Genomic DNA, 26270 nt, shown 5'->3' on the forward strand with positions numbered 1-26270 from the left:
TTATGCAGCCTGCTTTCTTGCAGAACTCAGGACCAGCCCAGGGGTAGCACCACCTCCAATTTGCTGGGCCCTCTGATAATAATCACTAATTAAGAAAATGCTCTATAGGCTTGCCTGCAGCCCCATCTTAGGGAGGCATTTTCTCATTTGGGGCTCCCTCCTCTCAGATGACTCCAGCTTGTGTCAAGTTGACATAAAACTAGCCAGTACAGTATCAGAACAATGTTGGCGACATAGGATGCATTTGGTTACTATTCTTCCTCTTTCTGTTTTATGGAGTACTTTGAGAACAATTTGGTGGTGTAACTGTCCAGTCCTGGGAGTGGTTAAAAAGGAAGAAGCAGAAAATACCAAGTGATGACAAATGAGTGAGCAACTTTTCTATGCTGCTGGCTGAAATATAAACTAGCACAAATGCTTAGGAAAACCACTCCACAGTCTCTACTAAAACTGCTTACATATATACATTCCCTGGCTCAGTAATTCCTAGATAAATGCCTCCGCAAAAATGTATTCATATGTTCACTACATGGCATACAAAAATGTATGTGTTTGTACTACTTATGAAAGCCAAGTATGCAATCAATGCATGTGTGCCAATAATACGTTGTATGAATTGGTAGCTATAAACAAGCAGCAAAGAGAATGAATGAACCACAGTTGCATATAACAACATACACACACTGCACAAACACAACACTGAAGGAAAGAAGGAAAAATCAAAAAGTTATATTGCATAGTTTAATGTGTACATGGCTCCAAATCAGGCCCAAGTTACGTAGCATCAGAAATGACAGTGGTTTGAGAGGGCAGGGTCAGGACTGGCCAGAAGCACAGCGGGTGTGGCATAGGGGTCAAGTCTTCACTCATGACCTGCATGCTGCAGAGAATGTCACTTTGTGAAAAATCAGCATTATAACTATGATTTCCCTGAACATATACTGTCATTATGTGCTACCTAGATTTATGAAACTTGATACAAGCTGGAGTCATTTTAGAAGTGAGATCCTTGACTGAGAAAATGCTCCCACCAGATGGGCAAGTCTGGGTGCATTTTCTTGACTGATGACTGATACAGGTGGGTTCAGCTTACTGTGGGGGCTGCCATCCCTGGGCTGCAGGTCCTGGGTGCCATAAGAAAGCAGGCTGAAGAAGCCAGGAGGAGCAAGCCGATAAGCAGCATCCCTCCATTACTTCTGCTTCCAGGTCTATGCGCTCCTTTGAGCTCTTGCCCTAACTTTCTTCAATGACAAACTATAATACGGAAGTGTAAGAGAAATAAAGCCTTCCATTCTTAAGCTGCCTTTGGTCATGGCACTTCATCATAGAAACAGAAACCTTAACTAAGAAAACTTAACAGTGTACATTAGAAAAGATGCTGTGAAGGTCTGGTGAGGCTCGGAGGTCAAAGCATTGGCTGCTCTTCCAGAGGACCTGGGTTCCATTCCCAACAACTACAAGACATCTCACAATTATCTTAAGTTCAGTTTCAGAAGTCCAATGCCCTCTTCTGGCCTCTGTGGGCAGCAGGCATACATGTGGTGCACATTCATGTATGAAGGCAAAACACCAATACTGAAACTAGTAATGCTAAAAAGAAAGATGCTAAGAGATCTAAACACATTTTATACAATTTGTATTCTCTCTGAAATCTCTACGTGTAGTTTAAAGGAATGGCCAGTCCTTCTCTCCTGCTGCTCCAAATCAAGTACTTGAAAACAGGATCTAATTCTAGAAGAAATTTAAGAAAAAAAATCATAATTGTTGTGGCCTAGCATATATTTGGAGAAGAAAATGACATATCCAACTAATAGTAAAAAAGTCACATATTTGATGATAATAAAATGTTTTCAAATAATATTAAAAAGTTTCAGGGATCTGATTGATGCCCTCTTCTAGCTGTAGGGGTAAGCAAAGAATGTTCAATTTACTATGAGAATTACACCCAGAAGCAATACAGTCTGGAAAATTTTAACATTTTCATCAAAATGTCAAATTATTAAAGTTTTGGGATTAAAACACCATCTCTAGCTATCCCTAGAGGCCAGAAGATGCCACTGGACTCTGGAAGCTGGAGTTATAGATCGCTGTGAACTGGCATGTAGGCACTGGGACCTGAACCCAGGTCCTCTAGAAGAGCAGCCACAATCCCAATCAGAAAGTGGTTAGTAAGGGCTGGAGAGATGGCTCATCAGTTAAAAGCACTGAATGTTCTTCTAGAGGACCCAGATTCAAGTCCCAGCACCCACAGAACAGCTCACAATTATCTGCAACTCTAGTTTCAGGGGATCTGACACTCTTACACAGACACACAGAATAAAAATAAAAATAAATCATTAAAAAAAAGAAAGTGGTTAGTTACTTCCCCAGTGGCCTTAACTATTGCACCAGCGGACACACCTTCCCTAGAAGGTCGGTATTGTTCACAGGGTTCATAGCTAGGGAAAACAGTTGAGGAGTTTTCTTTCCCAGTAGCCACAGGCACAGCACCTTCATGTACTATGAAGACAGCCAGCAGGGAGGAAGCTGCCAGCTCAGCTCCAGCTCGATTGCTGTATGTCCTGCAACCAAAGTGTGTGGGGTTGCACATTCAGCAATTGGGTCTTACCATCCTGCTCTGCTGGGCAACCAAAGACAATGACGATGGCCTGTATCACTTTGGAGGCTCTAAAGTTCTTAGAGCTTTTTGATTGTCTTCCCTGTCATCTTAGCAACTTGTCTAGTTTTATGCAACAATAAACCTAATTCATATTTTGGTCAAAGTTATTCGTTTAAAAATATGTTGGCACCAATCAGAGACAAACATCTCTAGAGTCATACTGAAGACAACGTTTCAGACAGATGTTTTAAATAATACATCCCAAAAGGAGCAAAGCAAATATTCTGTGTAGCACTTAGAAAATACCGGGCTGCTGCAGAATGACCTTGAAAATTCTAATGTACCAAGTTAGTCTCTGAAAAACTAAATAAAAGAGAAAGTGTTTCTTGTGCCTCTCAAGCTAATATGGGTTGGAAGTCTTTCTCTTTCCTAGCGCTGGTACCCAGCCCAGGGCCTCACCCATCCTAGGCAAGTGTTCTACTTGCCAGTTCTACTCCCACCTTGGAATTCTTTTCTGAAGAAATGTTTTTCATCCTAAGAAATCAATGTTCCCAGAAAGACACTTCAGGAAATACTGCTCAAGAGTGATGAGAAGACTTCAGCCAACATTTTCTGAGTCAAGAGATTGTTTTGTTAGCTACAACTTCACCTTACTGCTCTACCATTCAATCATTTAAACCTCTACATGCTATCCAAAGGAGAATCAAAACTCAAATGAAGCACTATCTCACCAGCTGCAGTAACTCACCACAAAACTACAGCACCCCTTAGGAGTTAATGCCATTATCAGGGAAGCCAGGGGTGTTCAACTGCAAGAATCGTGCTCACAAGCTATACAGACTGAACACTTCACATTTTTTTCATCAAACGGCAAAATTTTAAAGGTTTTATGATTAAAATACAACCTTATCAATCATAGCTACTCAGAAAATGCACTCATATACAGTATTTCTTTTTCTAGTGATAGTTACTGAAATATTGCTACTGTATTAGGAATGGGTTGCCTCTGAGTACTATATACTAGGCATATTATCTTACAGTAAAATAGCTTTCAAACCTTAAGGTTTTTGTATATCGTCAAAAGAATGCCAACGTATTTAAGTTCACTTGATATTTAAAAAAATGCTCTCTGAATTAAAAAAAAAGGATAGTATATAAAATGCTATCATTCTACGACTTAATTTCATACAGGAAGATGACAACTTTTATTTGTCAGAAACCCTTACATGTACAGATTGTGTTTAAATGGCTGGGCAGCACACCCCCACAGCAGCACCAGGACTGCTAATCCTCCACACTGTCTGTTAGGCTGGTAGGTCTTAAGATGTTGTTGAGATAACTGGCTTCCATTAGCAAGTCTGTGATTGGCAGGATGATGAAGTCTTTTCACTCACAGGTCAGCTATTTCCTTTCCTTTAGAGGAGGGCATTCCTGATGATCTATCTTTTAAGCACAGTCTCTTATTGAGTCCCAACTCTCTTGCCTTCAGCTTTGATATGGTTCTAACTTTCCTTTTGTATCAACTCATACTTGTCATCAACTCCTCTATTCAGTGCAGCAAATATCGGGAGTTTGACCTCAGGGCAAAGTCCGGGTGGGCAGGTAAAATTCGACCACTGGACCTACTTCCTAATCTTTCATACCCAGCAATTCATGAAGCAGTATCAAATTCAAACTAGAAACCAGAAGCACGACCCCTTATACATGCTATGAAAAGAGCTGCTTGCTTCTCTAAGTACACTTGAAAAGAACTGTCAGCTACCCTATTAAGACAGAAATGGATCACAGGCCAGAGGGGGAAAGAGAAAGGAAAGTGAAGAAATGCTACTGAAATGTAAATAAAGGTGCCAGTGCCCTTTTGTATTGGGCAGTAAACCCCTTCACAAGAATGTAAAGACACTATAATACCTATTTATGAAGTCAGATGTCAAACACCACCATAAGGCATCTGTAGCTAAAAAATCAATAACACTGGACAGAATGAACTTGGATGATCTCATGCAAGACTTTTGTTTTTCAGGATCAATTTTGATTTTTTTTGCTTATTCTCATATTGTATATTTCATAATGTGATTACAAATTAATTTTAAAAACAAATGTGGTGAAATACAGCTACCTTTTTTAATTGATTAAATCTAAATCACTAAACTCAAACATTTAACTTATTGTCAAAGTGACAGAACAGCCAAACACAAGAATTAGCTGTTTCCTTTCATTTTAGAGTATAAAAGTCTAGAGATACTGAATCACTAAATTTCAACATTAATAAAGAACAAAATTTAAGTACCTTTTAAGACTAGAAAAATTAACTAATTAAAAATTAGTTCATCAGCGTTTTCCTTTCACTACTCTCTTCCATTTCACATTGACTACCATATGGTAGTGGTATTTAATGCTTTCACAGCTAACCCTGTATGGTGGGCACCTTAGCAACTCCCCACAAATACAGGTTTTGTAATTATGCATATTCAGAGACAGTATCTAAATCCACTTGAAAATCTCTCAGTTTACAATTAAAAGAGGAAGTCAACCAGAACTTCATGTCTTCTATGTGCACATATTTTAAAAGTACATTTAATCATGACTTAGGATGTTAATATTTATAAGTGTACTTTGATAATACAATCCCCTAGGGAAATATACACCTTACACAGTAACCATCTTTTTTTCCTTGAGACAAGGTTTTTCTGTGTAGTTTTGGTTGTCCTAAAACTTGCTCAGCTGGCCTCGAACTCACAGAGATCTTGCCTGCCTCTGACTCCCAAATGCTTTGATAAAAGGTGCCCGCCACCACCGTCTGGTTTGCAAAGTGACCATCTATATTATCTAAAATGACTCTGAAAGAAGAAGGTAACTGGGGTCAAATACATCTACACAAATAAAAAACAGTTTTTTTGGTGTGTGGTTAAGGAGAGAACAATTTTGTTTCGCTTAATGCAATGCAAAGGGCAGTAACTGGAGAGGCCGGGTCCTGTTAGTGGTGGTTTTTGTTTGTAGAGGGGGGTGTTGAGCCAGGCTCTAGCTAAGAGGAGTGTATCACCTCACTCCCATGCATGTTTGTTGTTGTTGTTGTTGCTCTGTCAGCTGAGCTACACATATTCATACCCTTGGGACAGCACAACTTCAGTTCCATAAACTATGTGGTCTTAGTCATAATCCTACAGACCTTGAACTAGCTAATGTATAAACTAGTTACCACCATCTAAATTCAGCAAAACAGAAAAATCTCTGAACAGATGACTCACATCAGTTCATCTCCTCTGGGGTGGAGAAGATTAATAAGTGGCCATTAACCGCCCGAGAAATGAACACTCGATGAAACCTGTTTCCAACTTGCTACAGACTCTGCTTTCTATGTTAAGTCATCTTCCTCCAACCTCTGAAAGGACCTACTGCAAGAGAATCTCTTCCGGCACATGGGAGCAAAGCTGAGATGACTTCTCAACTTAGCACGGCTAGCTGTCTATAGATCCACATCACCCAGAAGTTGGGCCTTGCTGGCACAATACTAAATATTGATTGTATGCAGAAAACGTTAGAGCCTCACAGGAGTGCTTTCTTAGCACCCTTGTAAACCTGACTTGAGACAGCACTCATTTCCACAGGACTCACAGTCTTACACAGGTTCCAGTCTTCCCAAAGGACATCTAAACACCACAGAACGAAACTACCTTCTACTATATTGTAGCAACTTCAATGGCACTTCCTCACCAAATAATGAATACACAGGTGTCATAACTATTTACTCCACTTCCGCTGTACATGAATAGCAAAGAGAGCTCTGATTTCAAACATTTATTGAATTCAGAGGAGTTCCTTAAATGCTCAAGCTGGTCTTGCTGTAGACACCAGTGTGGTAAGGTTCTGCTCGTAACTAGGGTGGAGTTTCACCACGGGTCACCTCCATCCCCAAGGGGAATGAGTGTCATTAACAGACTGGTCCCAGGGCCTTTGTTTTAATCCAGTCTCCATATGGTTTCCTGCCAAGGACAGCAGTCACTCCTGCTGTCAATCTAGCACTCCTGAACTCTCTAAGGGATTGCCCCTGCCTCCACACCCTCTGACTCCCCAGCTTTACTAAGCTCCTTAATCCTAGGATTAAGAAAGAAAAAGAAAAAGGAGAAGAAAGAGGAAGAAAGGACTAAGAAGAAAAAATAGGAGGAGATAAAAAAAGAAAGAATACAATAGAGCAGAAACATCAAAACTGAAAAGTGAATAAAAGGCAGAAAACTAAACTTGGAACATTCTTACCAAAGAAAATATATAAGAATAAATAATTGTTTTTTAAAACCTAGTTTTATCCCTTTTTCTGGAGGCATGCAAAAATGTGTAAATATTACCATTAATAAAAGTCTAAACAAGGGATGACTTTCTAGTAATAATTAACATTTAACTTGAATTCTAACAGTGTTACTCTAATGATTTCTATATATGACCGTGGAATTATTAAAAATGTTCTCAATAAATGAATAAATTAAATTCTTATTATGAGAGTGCTCCATCAAGTTAAGACACTGTATGAACACAAGTTCAGAGATGTAACAAGGACGCAGCAATCAAAAAAAGCATCTTCCAAAGATGGGTTTTCAGGGCAAACAAGCATTGTGGTACCATTGAGATTAAACTAACGAGACAAGAGAACAGTGAGTGGAGGGAGTCATTACTTCTTACTTGTCTGAGGTCGATGAACGCTAGCTGCAGGGTGTCCCCTTGAAATCCCGGCACAGGCTCAGAGCTGGCAAACACTATTTTAAAAATGTAGAAAACAAAAGGGAATCAGGAAAAGACTGAAGAATATGAAGACTTTAATTGTTACATTTCTACTCATAACAAATGTAATATTTATACACAACCATTTCAAACAAAGACCACTTACAACCTTTGATTTCTATTGATGCTCTTCATACCCATTACCATAAATATTTCAATAATATAAAACTTCCAAACTGCCATTTAATCTGTAACCTTCAATCACAATAAATTCAGAAGGGCTGTCCTCCACAAGTTCAGGAGTAGTAATACACTCCAGTCAAAGTGAAGCTGTCCGACTCTTATGGCTTTAGGTGAACAGTCACGGCAGCTCTTTGAAACCACTGACTCCATGGCTGTCAACTAATCTCAAGACGGCTGTTTGGTTCCCAGCTTGCGCTATAAAAATCACCTCTATAATTTGCAATATAAAATGTCCACTCAGGAGTTCACACATACACTTTGTGCAAGTCCTGTGACTGTGCTCTCAAAGTATAACACATTTCCAATGTAAAGTAAGTCCATAGATGGCTATGTGATTCCACAAGAGGCTATTTATATTACTGTGAGACCCACGTTGTAAACTGTGTTTTCACTGACATTCTCATAGGATGTAGTTGTAAATACTATTAAATACAGTGTACTTGATTCTTTACACAGGAATTCTAGGTATTCAGATTATAGAGGTAAAGTCTGTAACACATATATTTAAAATATTGTATTTTCAATGCCCTGAGACTACCTGGAAATACTGATTTGTTTCAAAGAGTAGCATGTCAGAAATATAAAACACAGAAAAAATTTTTGGTTAAAAAAATCGCCTCTACCCAACAGCAATGAGAGTATATGCCAAGGCAGGGCCTGAGCTTTTCATGCAGCCCTCAGGGGAAGCATTCAAGTAGCAAAGTCAGGATGAATTCAAGAACGTCTGCTCATGTCACTTACATCATTTTTAAACAAGGAATTTTTGTCTTCAAAATGAAAGAATTTTTTTTTTGCTTGTTTGTTGGATGGTTTTTGGTTTTTTGATACAGGGTTTCTCTGTGAAACAGTCCTGGCTGACCTGGAACTCATACTATAGACCAGACTGACCTCGAACTCACAGAGATCCACCTGCCTCTACCTCCTAAGTGCTGGGATTAAAGGTGTGTACCACCATCACCTGGCATGAAAGAATAGCTTAAGATAAGGGTTTTTTTTTAATTCAAGATATTTTTCAATAATTTTGTGCTTTAAGAATTGTAATCCTAACAGCCAGGCTTGGTGGGTCAGACCCACAACCCCAAGACAATTCAAGACCTGAGTTCAAAGTCAACCTGGGCAACCTAGGGAGACCCTGTCTCAGATTAAATAAAAAGGGAGATGATGACCAACATAGCTCGGTGTCAGAGAGCGTGCATAGCAAGCACAATGCCCTCAGTTCAATTCCAGTGCCAAAAAGAGCATTTCAACTCTACTTTGTTTTAAATGAGAGATGATTAGCTCATAAGAAGACGTGTGTGTGTGTGTGTGTGTGTGTGTGTGTGTGTGTGTGTGTGTGTGTGTGTCCGATAAGCCCCAGGATCCTGTCTCTTCCTCTCTAGCTCTAGAATTATAGGAACTTGCTGCCAAGCCTGGCCTTTTTTTTGTTTTGTTTTTGTGGGGCTGGAGAGTTAAATTTAGGTTCTTGCTCTTGGCTAAGACTTTCTTTACTGAGCTGTCTCCCAGATCTAAGACTCTACCATTTAAATTTTTTAGAAATTTACATATGTATATGGGAGTTTTGCATGAATATATGTCTATGCACCATGTGTGTGCCTGGTGTCCACTGAGACCAGGAGGGAGTGTTAGATTCCCCTGGAGCTGGAGTTACAGACAGCTGTGAGCCATCAAGCCACCAAGGGGGTGCTGGGACCTGAACCTAGGCCTTCCTAAAGAGCAGCCAGTGCTCTTACCTACTGGACCCATGTCTCCAGCTCCTCTGTTAAAAAATGTAAGTGTGCATGTGCAAGCATTCATACACATGCCCTGGCCACATTCATACACATATGCCCTGGCCACATTCATACACATATGCCATGGCCACATTCATACACACGCCATGGCCACATTCATACACATGCCCTGGCCACATTCATACACATGCCCTGGCCACATTCATACACATAAGCCATGGCCACATTCATACACACGCCATGGCCACATTCATACACATGCCCTGGCCACATTCATACACATGCCCTGGCCACATTCATACACATGCCCTGGCCACATTCATACACATGCCCTGGCCACATTCATACACATGCCCTGGCCACATTCATACACATATGCCCTGGCCACATTCATATACATGCCATGGCCACATTCATACACATGCCATGGCCACATTCATACACATATGCCATGGCCACATTCATACACACGCCCTGGCCACATTCATACACATATGCCATGGCCACATTGTAGAAGCCAGACAGAAACTTCCAGGGTCGATTCTCTCCTTCCTTGCACCATCTGGATCCCAAAGACGGAACTCAGGTTGTCAGGTGGGGCAACAACTGTCTTTACCTACTGAGTCATCTCGCCTGTCCAACTCCACCATTTTTATACAAACGTCTCTGATTCCCCCTCCCACTAATATCTCAGTTTTCTTAGAAACACTGTAGAATGTCTACATGCGAACTTAACCAAGCCAGTATTTTAGGAGTTATTTATAATTCTGCCTATGTACTTCTTAGAATAACAAAAGTAAGTCTCAAGTTTAGTGAATTTTGTATGAAACAATAGTTTAACAACATAAATAATTAAAAACAAATGAAAACTTAACTCAGCCTAATTTACCTGGTCTTCTCCCCTCTTTGGGGACTACAAAGTTCAGAGTAAGTTCCTGCTTTATTGAGATAATGTCACCTCAAGTATCAACTTTCTGCTTCAGCACTTTGTGGAGTGAATTAGTCTTTTTTTGTTTTTAATAGACTACAACCAAAATCTTCTCATAATTCTCTGGCACACCACTAAAAACTTTTATTTCTCTTTGTATTAGAAGGCTCAGAATTACCCAGTGTATTCTGTCTAGTTTTTCTAAATATTCTGCATTCTTTACTATAGTTTTAAATATCAATCCCACCTCTTGCTTTTTCCCTCATCGCTCTTCTGAATGTTACTCCTTTGTTCTTCTTGCACTGGTAAGTGACACTAGGGTAGTGTCACAGTTATGAGGAAGCATGATGTAGACTAGGGCCTCTCCACTAATCATGGCTCACTCAAGAGTCAGTCTCTCTTTCTCTCCCTCCCTGACTCTCTTCTTCCTCTCTCCTCCCCTCCCTCCCTCCCTCCCTCCCTCCCTCCTTCCCTCCTCCCTCCCTATATCTCTTACCCAAACCTTCCTTTTTTCTTTTTCTAGATAGTGTTTCCATATATTGTCCAGACTGGGTTCAAATTTGTGTGGTCAAGTGATCCTCCTGCCTCAGCCACCCAAGCAACTGGGTGCATTGCAGTGCAAATGAACCTGGCTAATTCGTGGACAGTAAATGACTCTGATATATATCTTTCTAATATAATTAACCAAGAGGTGCCATCGCTCCCCCAAACACACACTTCCTGGTTCTTTGCTAGGGTTCAGGTAAAGACATGAATCACATGATTAGAATCACCTTTCTTGGGCCCTCTAGTACCAGAAGACAAGTTTGTTGTTTTTTTTTTAAAATGATTTTATTTATCCTCATTTTGTTTCCACTGGTGTTTGTCTGCATGTGTATCTGTGTGAGGTGTCAGAAGCTCTGGAACTGGAGTTACAGACAGGTGTGAGCTGCCATGTGGGTCCTGGGAGTTGAACCCAGGTCTTCTGGAAGAATAATCAGTGCTCTTAACCATTGAGCTATCTCTCTACCCCCAGAAGACAAGTTTTTAATAAAAAGATCTAGCCACTTCTCACTTGATAGCTCCTCCTGTCAATGGTACTTTTCACAAGGAAAAATGGCATGCACTATACAGTGGCAACTGTACCTCTCCTTACTATGCCCCAGATCTGAGTTTCTCTATTCCTATTAGACCTAACTGAAGAATGATAAGAAAACTTATAACAGTCGGTTAAAAGTAAGGTCTTCTAGAGGGTGAAGAGATAGCCCACAGGTTAGGAGCACTTACTCTTGCAGAGGCCCAAGGCTTATTTCCAATAACCCACATGGTATCTCACAAGCATCTCTAACTCCAGTTCCAGGGATCTGCCCTCCCTCTGCTGTTCTCTATGGCACAGGCATGTTCATGGTGTATATACATACATGCAGACAAAATACTTCTACATACACCAGAAATAAAAATTTCTTTAGAAATGAGTATCTTCTAATTAAAAGAAAATACAGTAGGATCACATAAGGCCTTCCTATAAGACACACACAGAAAGCAGTTCAATTTCAGTCATGCTTGTAACTAATATACTTAATTCTCAAACTTATAGTCCTTCTGTCTCAGCTTCCCAGGGTGGTGTCCTGGGTTTGTGCCATCATCTCTGGCTTCAGAATTTTTCTATATCGAAAACAGTCTGGACAGGGGAAAGAGACCAGCGGTGGAACAGGTTCCTGGAGTGTACAAGGCCATGGTAAGACTGCTGGCACCACAAGTTTAAAAAAAAAAAAGAATGAATCTGTCATTTTTCTTCCCCTCGATTCCTGTTTAAGACATGACAGTTAAAAGTTCATAGGCTTGGCATTAAACCCAAGCATGCAGTGTCAAAATTATAATATAAATTTGTATAGCATTTTATAGATCATAAAACACTTTCTCATATACCATCTGCTTTGATCATTATAACAACTTATTTTGGCAAACAGGGCACATAGATGATAGCTTATAAAATCTTCCAAGTAAAGAGATACCCACTTTGAATATCCCCAACAGTCAGCTCAGCTGAAAAGCTGCCAGCTCTTTGTTTTATAGCAGAGAAGAATTAAGAGTGAAGTGACTGGCTCAGGACCACACAGCTAAATCTGGCATCCCAGCACTTGATCCATTGATCCAGAATCTGTTTAAGTATTCAGTCTCTCACTACTGTCTCCTTTTCTCACAGGAATTTACCCAATACAGACAAAGCAGCAGTTTATAACTCTCAGGGCTTTTTCTCAAATATTTCCAGGTATAGAAGGTGATTTAGCAGCCTCAAATCACACTACACAGAGAACATTTGTAATATTAGGCTACTCAGTCTAACTGGCAGCTTCATACTTTTTCCTTTATTTCTTGAAAACTCAAATGCAGTCAACCCTACAGTTTCCCCTGAGTCTCCGCTATCTCCATCGTTTCTTGCTTGGGTTACTAAGCGCTCCAGTATGCTATACTGGCTGCTTCTCTTTCCTCCTCTTCCACTGATGACTGTCAGATGTAACTGTTACTTGGACATTTCAAAGTTGAGCATCCTTTAATGGTTCACCATCGCCCTCACCGTGAAACAGGACTTTTAAAAGTACCCTTTGCCTACCTCTCTGGCCTGATCTCTTAAGACTTCCTTAAACTCTTTCCAAACAAGGTTGCCTAGACTTCCTTGCACATGCCAGCCTCTTTTCATAATGCCTTTGATCCTCCTGCCCGGGGCATTCTTCTTACCTTCCTTCTGTGTAGCTCTTACTTATCCTCAATTCAATCATCACCTTCTGTGGAAGACGTCCATTATCCCCGGAGATTGTAAGTTGTTTCCTCTGTGTTCTCATTGTAACTTCCTGTATGGATCCTACCACAGTGCCCATTCTGTTGCCTTCTAATTGTATATCTGTCTGGGCTTTCCCATGAAATCATGCACTCCTCAACGGTAAGAACTATACTTTTGCCCCTAATTCCTACCACCTAATTAATAAACATGCACTGAAAGTTTAAAAAGTGAACAAAGAGAAAAAAAAACAAGTAATAAATTCTACAGGACGCAGCCTGTAGTTAACATGTTATCTAGCTTGTTGAGTAGTTCTAGAACGCCATGGTTCAACAGAATGTCCTGTGATGATGGAAAGGGTCTAAGACTATGCTGCAGAATCGATAGTTTTATTTCATATTAATTTAATAGCCACATGTGGCTATTGGGTAATGTAAACACAAAATACTGTGTACATATTTAGGGTATTTATATCAGAGTGAGTGGGTGAGAATATTCTAATGCATTCTTCAACAAAACTGAAATGCTGAGCTCTCCTATTGAACAGAAAGCTCCTGGGAAGCAGAGATTTCTTCACCTTTATATAGCCTGAGCGGGTGTACAGGAAATGGTAAGCAAATGCATGCTGAATGGAGGGATACAAAGTAACAGACAGTTCTCTGTCATCAACGCTGATTCACCACCCCATGAAGGATCTCCGCCTTTGCTACTCAGTTATGCCTTTAAAGATATTTCCAAGACACATAATGGTTTTGATCTCCAGAATATTTTACTATAGCTTCTAAGCTTAAAAAAAAAGTACCGGATTGCCTTGACCAGCCTTAATACAAGGCAAGGTGCTTAGTCTTACTACAACTGGATATGCCATGTTTTGTTGATCTCCGTGGGAGGCCTGTCCTTTTCTGAATAGAAACGGAACAGCAGTGCATGGGGGGGGGGAGCTGCACTGGGAGGAAAGGAAGGAATGGAAATAAAGAAATAAATAAAATTTAAAAAATTTATGAAGGCTAGGTGACCTGGGAAGTCTATGGGGCCTCTTGGGTGGAACCAGTATTTATTCTTAATACACAAATGGACTTTGGGGGCCCACTCTCCATGGAGAAATACTCTCTCAGCCTAAATACATGGGGGGAAGTGGAGGTCCTAGGCCCTGTCCTAAATAATGTGACAGACTTAGATGATTCCCTCATGAAAGACCTCACTCTTCCTGTGACATGGGGGGGGGTCATGGGAAGATGGGAGGGAGAGGGAACTGATACTGATACACAAAATATAATAAAAAATTTTAAGAAGGCTATTCTTAATATCCTGTTTTATAATCTTTTTTTTTTGAGACTCAATGTATTATTTATTTGTTACCCTTAAAGACTTATTTTTGACTGGACTCAGACTTAGAAGTAGAAGCTCTCAGGGAGGACAGCCTATGTCTCTTGGCGATCTGTTCCTGGCGCTTTTCTTTGGCTTCCTTCATTCTCTTGGCCAAAAGTTTAACATATTCTGCAGCCTCCTCCTTGTTTTTCTTTGTTCGTTGTTTCTTCAGAGCAATACGACGGCGTTTGTGTTGCAGGACATGTGTTGTAACAAGACGCTGAATTTTGGGCGCTTTGGTCCTGGGCTTCTTACCTTCTTTGTTTAAAGGCTTCCTCACAACATATTGGCGGACATCATCTTCTTTAGAGAGATTAAAAAGCTTTCGGATTCTGCTAGCTCTTTTAGGTCCCAACCGACGAGGAACAGTAGTATCTGTCAGTCCAGGAATATCCTTCTCTTTTTTTACAATAACCAAGTTGAGCATACTCAGATTGGCGTCCACGATGCATCCTCGAACAGACTTGCGTTTCCTCTCTCCAGTTCTCCTTGGTCTATAGTAAGAATGCCCCCTACTCAACAGCAGGCGCACTTTGCCGTGGGTCAAAACGCCTTGCTTCATGGGAAAACCTTGTTTGTCATTCCCGCCACTGATTCGGACCACATAACCCTTCCACTCTTCACCCAGAGCATCGGCGGCTACTTCTTGGCCATGCGCTTCTCGTAGAACGTCCGAAGCTTGCGCTCATCGTCCACTTCGATGAGTTTCTGGCAGCCGGTTGTGGGGAAGGATATATTCAGCTTCATCTTGACACAGCCGACCGCCCAGGAGGCGCCACGAAAAAGAGCCCTGTTTTATAATCTTAAAACAGGAAGTGGTAGCACATGCCTTTAATCTCAGCACTTGGAAGGCAGAGGCAGCAGAAGGCAGATCTCTGAGTTCAAGGCCAACCTAATCTACAAAGCCAGTTCCAGGACAGGACAGCCATGGCTATACAAAGAAAACCTTTCTTGAAAAACAAAAAACAAACAAACAAACAAAAAAAGCCAGGTGGCAGAGGCAGGCGAATCTCTGTGAGTTTGGGGCCAGCCTGGTCTACAGAGTGAGTTCCTGGACAGCCTCCAAAGCCACAGAGAAACCCTGTCTCGAAAAAAAAAAAAAACAAAAAAAAGAAGAAAAAATATAAAACCAACAACAACAACAAAAAAAAACACCAAACATAATCTTTGAACTTTATTTTTTGACACTATTGCATCATCATCATCATCATCATCATCATCATCATTATTATTAGATGCAGGGTTTCTCTGTGTAGCCCTGTCTGTCTTGGTACTTGCTCTATAGATCCGCCTGCCTCTGCCTCCAGAGTGCTGGGATTAAAGGCGTGCACCACTGCCAGCTATCTTACACTCATTTGTTCATTCCTGCATGCGTGAAGTGTGTGTGTGTGTGTGTGTGTGAGAGAGAGAGAGAGAGAGAGAGAGAGAGAGAGAGAGAGAGAGAGAGAGAGAGAGAGAGAGAGAGAGAGAGAGAGAGAGAGAGAGAGACATATGCACTCATGTAAACCAGAGGACAAGAGGACAATTTGCAGGTCAGCTTGACAACCCGTTTCTTCTCCTTTTCCCTCTTTTTAAAATTTTGTCAAAACTTTTTTTTAACATTTTATTTATCTGTGTGTATGCACATGTGTATATGCACAAATTTCTCAGTAAATCTGAAATTAAAATAACTAGTTGGAACTCAGATTTTGGGTGGGCCAAGTCCCTGTGTGGATGCTTTGTAAGAAGGAACGACTAGGGGCACCATCTAGTGGTTTCCCTGGTGACACAGAGACCCTGCTGTGAGCTGTCAGGAGTCAGCGTTCCTACGGCTGACTTGTATTAGATTACAAGTGGTCTGCAGCAGAGATGCAAGCCTTAAGGGTATTTACTATTTCATCTTGACACAAAGTAATATCTAGTCCTCACCACTTCCTGGAATTCAACCTCAGCAAAGTACCCTCCATCAAACAGTTGGGACACTATGAAGTGACACTGAACAGTCTTCATATGCCATCCTCATGGCTGTCTTCCAATATTCTTATTTGAAGACACAGGTCTGCACCAAGGCTAAAACAAAGCCATGAGATCACAGTCTTCACCAGAAACAACAAAAATCTACAAAGAGTTTTGCTGCTAGTGAGCTTTGCTTGCTTGCTTCGGTTTAGCTTTCAGGTGTGTTAAACCTTTATCCAAAACGATGAACAGCCTGGAGATATACCAATGACTAACCCTCCAAACAGATATCAAGCTGGGCACCGTGCTGGCAGAAGGACTGAGTGTTGGAGGCCAGTCTGACAATTTGGTGAGATTCTGTCTCCAAGCAGAAAGAGTTCTTGCTGACCAATGGCAAACAGGCACCAGCATCACTGACACAGTACTTTGTATTTCCTTTCCTGTTTCTTTCTCTTTTCTTCCTTTCTGTCTTTTCTTTCTTCCTTTTTTGTTGTTGTTGTTATTGTTTTTCAAGACAGGGTTTCTCTGTGTAGTCCTGACTGTTCTGGAACTCTGTAGACCAGACTGGCTTCAAACTCAGAGATCTGCCGCTTCTATCTCCCAAAGACTGGGATTAAAGGCATATACCACCACCATCTGGTTTGATACAGTGTTTTTCTAATACCTTTGGATTTCATCTTAAACTCTATCATAATTAATTCACTAATTTCATATATTCCCTCTTCCAAAGTGTCTGCAGTCAATTTTCTCCTTTATTTCCGCTTCCTAGTATCAGGTTCTGCTTATCTTTGAAAAGGAAGTGCTTAAGTCTTTTAGCTCATCTTCCTGTTTTGGTCTCTCCCTTGATCCAGTTTAATTTCCATATGACACTAAGGTTAACTTCTTATGATACAGATTTCATCAAATCTTGATTTTTTTCCAAGTTAAAAATAAATTTATTTTGCAAGATGGAATATATGTTAAGTAAATAAACCCCAGAAATATAAAGATAAATGTCAGGACTGGGGGGCTGCTCAGTCAGGAAAGCGCTGTCTTGCATGCATGAGGACCTGAGTCTGGATACCCACCAGCCATGCAGAAAGCCGGGTGTGGTAGCACGCATCTATAATCCCAGCTCTGGAACACGGAGATAGGCACATTCCCTAGAGCTCACTCAACCAGCTTAGCTAAATGAGTGATTTCCAGGGTCAATGAGAGACCCTGACTCAGAAAATAAGGTAGAGAATGACTGAAGAAAATAAACATAGACCTATGGTCTCCATGTGCAATTATACACACATGAATAGGTATCTGTACATACGCATACGTCACATACATTTTCAATCTGTCTCTACACACACACACACACACACACACACACACACACACACACACACACACACACCACAGTACCTTTCTGAGTTGATACCACAGTAAGTAAAGCAGATAAATGCATTCTTTCAAAATCTATCTGGACCACGCAGGGTCTCCTTCAGGTACAAAGGGATGAATCACAGAGCTGGTGCTGAAAGTGCCGATCTACTCACTTGAAGCTCCTCCTTCGGGTACAAAGGAATCACAGAGCTGGTGCTGAAAGTGCCGATCTACTCACTTAAAGCTTCAGCTGTCTACTTACTCCTCACCAGTCCGCACTGTGAGTGGACTGTATTCATTTTCTCTATTATGTGTGCCATAATCTCTTTTAATGTACTTTTACTCTGCTCCTCAGGAGCTGCCCCTGGTGAGGAGAGACTACCTGAGAACAATAACCAAGGGCTTCCCTTCTATCTTCCTCTTTAATCTTAAGTAAACATATAACTGCTTTTTTATGAAATAAAATTGTTCCTATTTTAAACATTTATGGTTTACCACAGATGCATTTACATTCTGTCTCATTGTTATGATAGACCTCACAGGAAGTGTTAGCAAGGCTGCCTGCCCTGTCCCAATCACTCATGGAAAGAAGATCCTTAATTGGAGCCTAGATTACCATTATTCCTAAACCCAACGTCTTTCCATCTGTTTCTCTACCATGAGACCTATTGACTGACTGTCTTTCCCTGATTGCTCATGTACATCTTCTATGTGCAAACTTAGCATCAAGTTCTTGATTTTAAAGCGTCATAAGGATGGAGCGATGGCTCAGTGGTGAAGGCACTTGCCACCACACCTGGCAACCCTCGGTTGATCCCTGAGACCCACATGGAGGGAGGACAGAACTAACACCCATGAGTTTTCCTCTGACCTACACACACACACACACACACACACACACACACACACACACACACTAAATTTACCCAAAAAAATGACAAAAAGAAAGAAAACCAAGAAAAACATTTGACGTAAAGATTACAGCAGTTCTGCATGATAGGTTTTAAAGAGCAGGGCCAACCAAAGGCAAAATCACAAAGGGAGTAGGGATGGGGTCGAGCTGCCATCTCTTCCTTCCACATCTCCAGTGCCGAGACTCAGCCCGACAGAGTAAGATTCACCCCTCCCGCACCTGACACCACACTGCATTTCCTTCTTGGTATTCTCTGGGAGAATAAACAGGTGCCCTTAGTACCTGCCCAAAGGAATGACTAGAAAAAGGGACTAAGTGTCCTAGGGAGGGGGTGAGACAATGCCTGGGTGGGGGCATAATGCATGCTTTTCTATAGCGCTCCACAGGGAAGAGGACAAGAGCCAGACATCAGAAAGCTGCCTACCCAGACAGCAATGCCATCCAGCAATATCTGTAACCAAAAAGACATAATCAAACCCAACGAGAGGTCCAACTACCAATTCCTATTAAAGTTCTGTTATATTTATTTATTTTGTGTGTGCATACAAAGGTGAGCATGGGCTTAAACCACAGCACACATGTAGAGAGGTCAGGGAGCAACTTGTGGGAGTCAGTTTTCTTCTTCGACCATGTGGGTTCTGGGGATGAACTCAGGTCAGTAAGCTCGGTAGAAAGGGCCTTTACCTAATGAACCAGCCAGTTGGCCAAACACCTAGCTATTTTGAAGCCACACTGAATCAAGCAGAATTTGTGTAAAATATTGACATAAGCAGTATCAGTCTGCAATGACCTCAAAACACAACTTCTTAAAGAAACCAGTTTAAGTTGGGATGCTGTTCAGTGGTAGGATGTGCATTTAGAACAGTGCCAGTCTAGGTTCAATTCTCAGCAGCAGAAAAGGAGGTGGAAAACATAAGGCTGGGGTGGAAGGGTTCCAGAGAGGGGAGGGGGAGGGGTACTGGTGTGAGGGACAAGCAGAAGGAGAAGGCAGGACGAGGGGCCGGGGTGGGGGTGGTTAGGGGTGATCTACCATAGCTCAGCGTGTGTGGAAAACACTGCAGGAAAATCTGCTGCTTTGTACACTAATCAAAATCAATTAAAAATAAGGAGAAGGCATACAGAGATAAAGGGGGAACAGGGAGGATGAAAAGAGAGGAACAAATAACCTGTGAAGGGAAAATAATAATTCATCTGAGATTAGAAAAATTTAAAAGGTATATTTTTGGGGTCAAATACTTTTATAAATACAAAATAAATATTCCACAAGTAAGAATTTTACTTTTGAGAAAAATAAAAGTTTTCTGGTGAAATAAAGTTAGGATCACTTTCTAAGAAAAAGTAGACATTTTCCCCCTAGCAGAATATATTATACACAGAAGGCACACAATATTTTATTATTTGTTGCTGGGGAAAAAGCCAATGTGTTATTTCTGTTTTAGCTGAAGGCTGCTGACATTTAGTTTTTTTAGTCTTGCAAATAATGTATTATTGTAAATCCCACCTCCACCCCCACCCCGGCCCCCGGAAAATGTTTTGCAATCTTTCTGGTGCCCCACTGACTTTTAGTTGGCACTGGAGGTGTCTGACTCCTTTGTCAACTGGGGACTTTCATCATTTAATTAGGGAGCCATTCATCTGAGATACTGCTTGAAAATGACTCAAAGTTCTCTAGGTAGCTAGTAGGGCCAGAGATTTGATAAAACCCATATCTGAGGCATGTGTAATAAGGCTAACACACGTCCAAAAGCTCACTAGCTAATGATAACACTAGACCACAGATGTAAACTTGGTGATATAAACTAAATGCAGCTGCAGCTAACAAGGCTAGAAAACATTTTAGGAACGAGGAACAAAATTATAGAAGCACCAATTGATGCACAAGGTCTTAAGATTATCCAAGCAATAGCCTACATGTTCAGGAAAAGTAAAAATGACAAGCTTGTGGTTTTTTTCATTCATTCACGGCAGGCATTAGGAGAGTCCCAGAGAGGTGGCAAGAATGACCAGAGAGAATAGCTCTTTTCTTCAGTTACCTTGACCTAGATCACCACTCCAGTGAAGCTCTTTGAGGCTGTTAATGTAAAGCTGAGATATTTTTCTTCCTGAGAAAGAATTAGCTTTACTTCTACATCTGCCAAAATTGTAGTTAAATTGGGTCTTCTCCCTTGACAAGCTGTCCTACTATATACAACTTTCCATAATATTTAAGTGTAGGTTTCTAGAGAAAGCACAAGAGTTGGCCAATATGTACTTACATTCGCACTGTATGACATCTAAGTTAAATTGCTGAACGGCCCCCATGCTGATCTGTTTTAACTCGCTGTCCAGTAGCATTTGCATTAAGGATGTTGACAGATGTTGGCAGGCTGACATGCAAGCTGTTTGGGCAACTTTCCCCTGTGTAAAACAGACAACCAAACCAAAAGTAAACAAGAAAGCATGGAAATACATCATAAAATAACACGAGTGTACACCAGGCACTCTTTTTGTTGGTACAATACTGACTGGAGGCCTTTCTGCTTCTATTCTACAGGGCTGTGCACTTGTATCCTAAGAACTAAAATTCATCTTTCTCAGGATACAATATTATTAAAGTGCTAACTACACAAAGGAAAATTTTAAATTTTGAAAACTTATTTCAGATCTCTTGAAATAATGGAATACTTTTAAATGCACATGAAAATATGGCATTTATTACATTAAATTACCACACTGACAAAACAGTTAATTCATATAATGTCCCCTAAGTTCTCCTTTGTGTGTTTAACTAAGCTGGAACAAAGGAAGTCAACTGTGCAATGTAAGCTGCTGATGTTACTGCTGTTTAAACTGTACCTACAAATCAAAACGCTCTTCAAGTCAGAGTCTTCCCTTGTCCTCAGCAGACAGCTTCTCAGTTACCAGTGGGGAAAAGTGGCTTGCTCATCCCTTTGAATTCAGCTTCATTTCTATCCAATCAAATTCATTCTGCATGTAATTACAGAAACTAATACTCATGGCTTTATTTCAGTGTGACACATGATTCTCTTTAAGCTCTATATGAACTCTCATTGACAGTCTTACTTGAATTTTCTTAAAATACCAGTTGTTTTTTTTTCCCAATGTTTGGCATACAGATTACACAGTTGAATCACAGATAGTATAGACTGTTTTGTGTGTGTGTGTGTGTGTGTGTGTGTGTGTGTGTGTGTGTGTGTGTGTGTGTGTGTGTGACAGGGTGTCACTATGTAGCTCTGGCTGACCTGAAACTCACTATATAAACCTGGCTGGCCTTAAACACCCAGAGATTTGCCCATCTCTGATTCCTGAGTATTGGGATTAAAGGTATGTGCCACCATACCCCATCTGTAACTCACTGCTTTAAGCAGCACGTGCATTTGAAGCAGATATCTAACAGTATAAACTCCTTATGTCAAAGTTTTCCAGTGTGGCCCTTGTAGGGTGGCTACCTTCAAATGATTTTATGATTGGGTGGGAATAAAGATTAGGATTACAGTTAGGAAAATAATGATTTTCATGGGACAAGCCATGTTTTGCCTCCTTTTAACTAACAAATATTTACCCAATGATGTTTGGTAAATATGTTCTCTTCCTTCTAATCACAAAAGCAAATAGAGCAACAAAACCATAAAAACCATCTTCCAAACATACATGCTACAACATGTTAATATTTGTGTAGAGTTGATATGATAGGTCACAAGGAAAATAAATACATTTCATATGTATTAGAGTATTTGTTCTTTAAATTACACATTAAAAACCAGACAGAACCAAACTGCTTATGGATGGGTGCTTAGCATTTAGATACTATGCATAGCAGAAAACTAAATATCTGACAAGCAGTGTCAATTTTTCAATCGAAAACTTCAGAGATAAAAGCCAATGCAAACAATATATTTGACAGATACTGATGAATTGCCAAAAAAAGGAATGCAACAAACAATGAAAACCCCAGCATGCTCAAAAGGCCCCAAACCCAAGAGGAATCATCTGAGAGACACAGCTCCATTCTCCAAGCAGAATAGTATCAATATGAATGGGAGGGGAATAAGAGCAGAAAAAAGAGAAATCAATGGCATGTCATTTAGTTTTGGTGTCATAGGCTTGCAAATACTTCACGGAAATGTTATTTTCACTTAATGTGCATTTTTAGCTTAATGTACTTTTCCACGAGTTCAGCTCTACGGCTCACTGTACTGTTACACAACAATGTACTAGCTGAAAAACCAGATCAATAAACTGTCAAAAAATTAATGAACTCATTGTGCACATAAACATTCCATACATTTTAAGTAGCATTATTTTAACATAGGTTCAGAGAAAAAAATAACTATACAATAGTACTGGAGCCAAAAATGATGACAAGAGTATAAGCTATTCCATACATCTGGTGGAAACAGGCAATGAAAATACAAATACCAATTTGCTTTGTAGTTAAATAATACTTATGTAACAGTAAAACCTTAATATTAAATTTCTTTTGATTAGGCATATTGAAAACAGGCTTACTGTGCTCAAAGATAAAAGTTTTAAAGACTTACAAAGTACAAAATTTATGATTTTTTAAAATAAATTATTCCTTTTTATACATTAAAATTTAATACTATCAAAGGTTCAGGTTTTTGAAAAATTTAAAAGCTTGTATTTTATAACATTATATACTAGTCTCTAGATGTCCACTTTGTAATTTCAGAATGTACAGAATCATTCTTTAAATTTTATCTATTTTATATAGAAAAATTTTAATGTCTTCAATATTTATACACTCAAAAACATATTTGCAACTGATTATCTCCAGCCTAAAACTCTTGGTCCATTTTAATAATCCAACCACTCCCTGAATGCTATTATAACTAGTAACATTGACTCCCTGAACACTATTGTAATTAGTAACATTGACTCCCTGAACACTATTATAACTAATAACATTGACTCTCTGAACATTATTGTAACTAGTAACACTGATATTATCACAATAATGTATTATCCTAAAACAAAAAATTTAAACACTTTCGTGGTTGCCTTTAAAAACTAGCTTTCAATAGACATGAACATTATAACAAAGCCAAAATAACCAATAAAACAGTACGCATTTAATACATTTTAAGCAATCAAACATTTCCTGCCCTCATCTGCTACATTACTACCATTTTCTTTCTCTTTAACAACACAAAGTTCAATAAGTAAAAACACCTGCCAAACTTTTAAAAAGGTAACTACATTTTTTCACCCTGCTTTAACATTTTTTTCTGAAAAACAACTTGCCAAGAGAAAAACCCCTTAGACAAACTTCTTATATTTCAAAGGGACTTGTAAAAGAGAATCTGCTGACATATTAGATCCTTTTTGCATTACTCCAAAGCTTTTCTTCTAAGAACAATTGTGGCAAAGAGACATTTGGCTCCTTGGCAATTCCCACAGGGTCAAGCACATGCACCCTTCCATGGCACCTTCACAGGGCTGCTTTCTGGACGGGCGTCTCAAAAGCAGCTTTCATCGTTTGCTTGTGTGTCAGTCAATATGATTTATGGACTGCATTCACCAAAGGCAGAGCATATAGAATGAGAAATATGACTACAATCTGCTAATTTGTTTTGTATTGAGCCATTTAAGAGTCAAAGACCTGATGTCAGACCGAGACCAGCAACACAATTAACTAGCTGGTGACAGATTCATCCATCCTCCCTGCCAGGCTACGCCAATCAAAGACAGCATGAGGCGACATTTAGTGAAATCAGTAAGAAAACTCATTCTCCGAGTAACCCGTGTAAGAGTTTGATTGACACTTTCTGAATTTCGTTTGTGGAACACAACCACTCTTTACCCAATAGTTTCCTACTGCAAGCTGTGAAATGAGGCTTTCCGTGCCAATCACAGAACAATGAGCCACTAACCACCAACTTCAGTCGAAAGAAATCGAGAAAACACATCAGTTTGTGTGTCAAGCCAAATTTCCAAAACAATTTACTATATTATTGTAGATTAGGCTACAGATACTGTTTCTTTTGAAATATAAAATAACATGGCAATACAAATACAACACATTTTATTAGATTATGGCTCAAACTGTTTTGGTTTCAAATAATGTTTTCATAGGTCTAAGATCATAGTGGGTGAAATACTGAAAACTTAAAAATTAATTTGGCACTTTAAATTTTCATTTGAAGTTTGTATTTGTCTTACCATTCTCTTATTTCACAGATCTAATAAAGTTTTAATTTCAACAGTAATTATTTGAAAGCATTTTTTCAAGGCTGCTTTCATTCTCACATGTACATCTGATGCAAAAATACCCTCTTGAAATCACATCCATTCTTTCTACAACGATCTCCTCCTCCTTAACAACTCCAGAAGGATCTGTTTTCCTTTTTTTATAACTACACACACACAACACACACACCAATCTTAAAGGATGAACTATTTTTTAATTACATAAAATACAAAGAGACAAATATACTGTACACTGTGTTATTCTTTAAATTAGTCTCAGGTTTTGTTTTCAAAGGCTGGGAGAAAAAAAGAAAACAAAGGAGCAGTGGATCTGAACCACACATAACACTGCTAAGTGAACCTACTCATGCTGGCCTTGCTCTTTAAAGACACTTAAGTTCAAACAGCAGATTTTTACTATATACAAATGCTTAGCCTGATATAGAAACTTGAGTTACGAGACTGTAAAGTAAGCTTTGCAGAAACAAAAAGAAAGGAAAAGTGTTTCTGATAAATTGGGCAGTTTCCTAAAGAGCCACAATACATGGTATTTCAAAATCAGGTCTTTTATCAAATGTAGGATAAATAATAAAATCAGAAATAAAAAGTTAATTAAAATATAAAGAGATCATTCAAAAGGAAACATTTTATTTCAAGACCTACTGATCCTTCTATTTGTATATTAAGAACCACTGAGCTGGCCAGGTATGTTGGGCTGGCACACACCTTCAATCCAGCACTCTAGAGGCAGAGGTAGGGAGAGCTCTGCGTTCAAGGCCAGCCTGGTCTACAGAGTGAGTTTCAAGACAGCCAGGGCTACACAGAGAAACCCTGTCAACCTCCACCCATCCCCCCCAAAATCCCAAAAATACTGGTCTGAAGTTTTGCTGCATGAAAGTTTATCTTGCTTAACTGTATAAATTTTATTAGATGAAAAGGCCCTGAACACACTAAGATATCTCAAATTCCCAATAATACAGAATGGATGAGTTATAAAGGTTTAAATATGGAGATGACTTCCTTTAGTGAGCTTTAATAATGACTTTAATGCTACCTTGAAGACAGACTTTAGAGATTGTGCCAAAACACCTACAATTTATCAAAACACATACATCTAGCACCCCAGTACCTCAACACTTGCACAGTTCTGCATTTCTCTCATGCTCACTTTTTGTCTTTGTCTAATTTTATCCCTGAAAAAATTGGTTACCTCCCTCGGTTAAGTACTGAGCTGAACTCAAGAAAGCCAGTAACAGAGAGGGAGGACTGATGACCAAAGGGATTAAGACTGGGCTGGTTTAACCCCCAGAAACAGCTGACCTGACAAAGGTTAACTCTTGAATCCCAGGCATTAGCCTGGGAATCCAGCATGGGAATGATCAAGACCCCCTGAATGTGTCAGTGAGGAGGCCTAGGTAATCTATTGAGCCTTGGGCAGCAGATCAGTACCCATCCCGAGAATACACATGGACTTTGGACTCCCATCCAACAATGTGAGGTGCACTCTCACCCTGAACTCTTGG

The 26270-nt window shown here is 39.8% G+C and overlaps 1 protein-coding gene and 1 pseudogene across 4 annotated transcripts in view; both read right to left on the minus strand.

Annotated features, from left to right (window-relative positions):
* Window positions 1-26270, minus strand: part of Exoc6 (exocyst complex component 6) — a 145052-nt gene that overhangs the window by 21367 nt on the left and 97415 nt on the right. For 3 of the 4 annotated variants that reach the window (XM_021224794.2, XM_005063646.4, XM_021224805.2), the window contains exons 19-20: window positions 20793-20934; window positions 7271-7344 (exon numbers count right to left, since the gene is read on the minus strand). In XM_021224794.2, coding sequence (XP_021080453.2) covers window positions 7271-7344; window positions 20793-20934 — 216 coding nt within the window. Of the gene's footprint in view, window positions 1-732; window positions 1732-7270; window positions 7345-20792; window positions 20935-26270 lie in introns of those variants that run through there. The other variant, XM_040744970.1, reaches the window with a different exon arrangement.
* LOC121140277 lies at window positions 14290-15117 on the minus strand (annotated as a pseudogene).

Source organism: Mesocricetus auratus, unplaced genomic scaffold (genome assembly GCF_017639785.1).
Source record: "Mesocricetus auratus isolate SY011 unplaced genomic scaffold, BCM_Maur_2.0 Super-Scaffold_4256, whole genome shotgun sequence".
NCBI classification, from domain to species: Eukaryota; Metazoa; Chordata; class Mammalia; order Rodentia; family Cricetidae; genus Mesocricetus; species Mesocricetus auratus.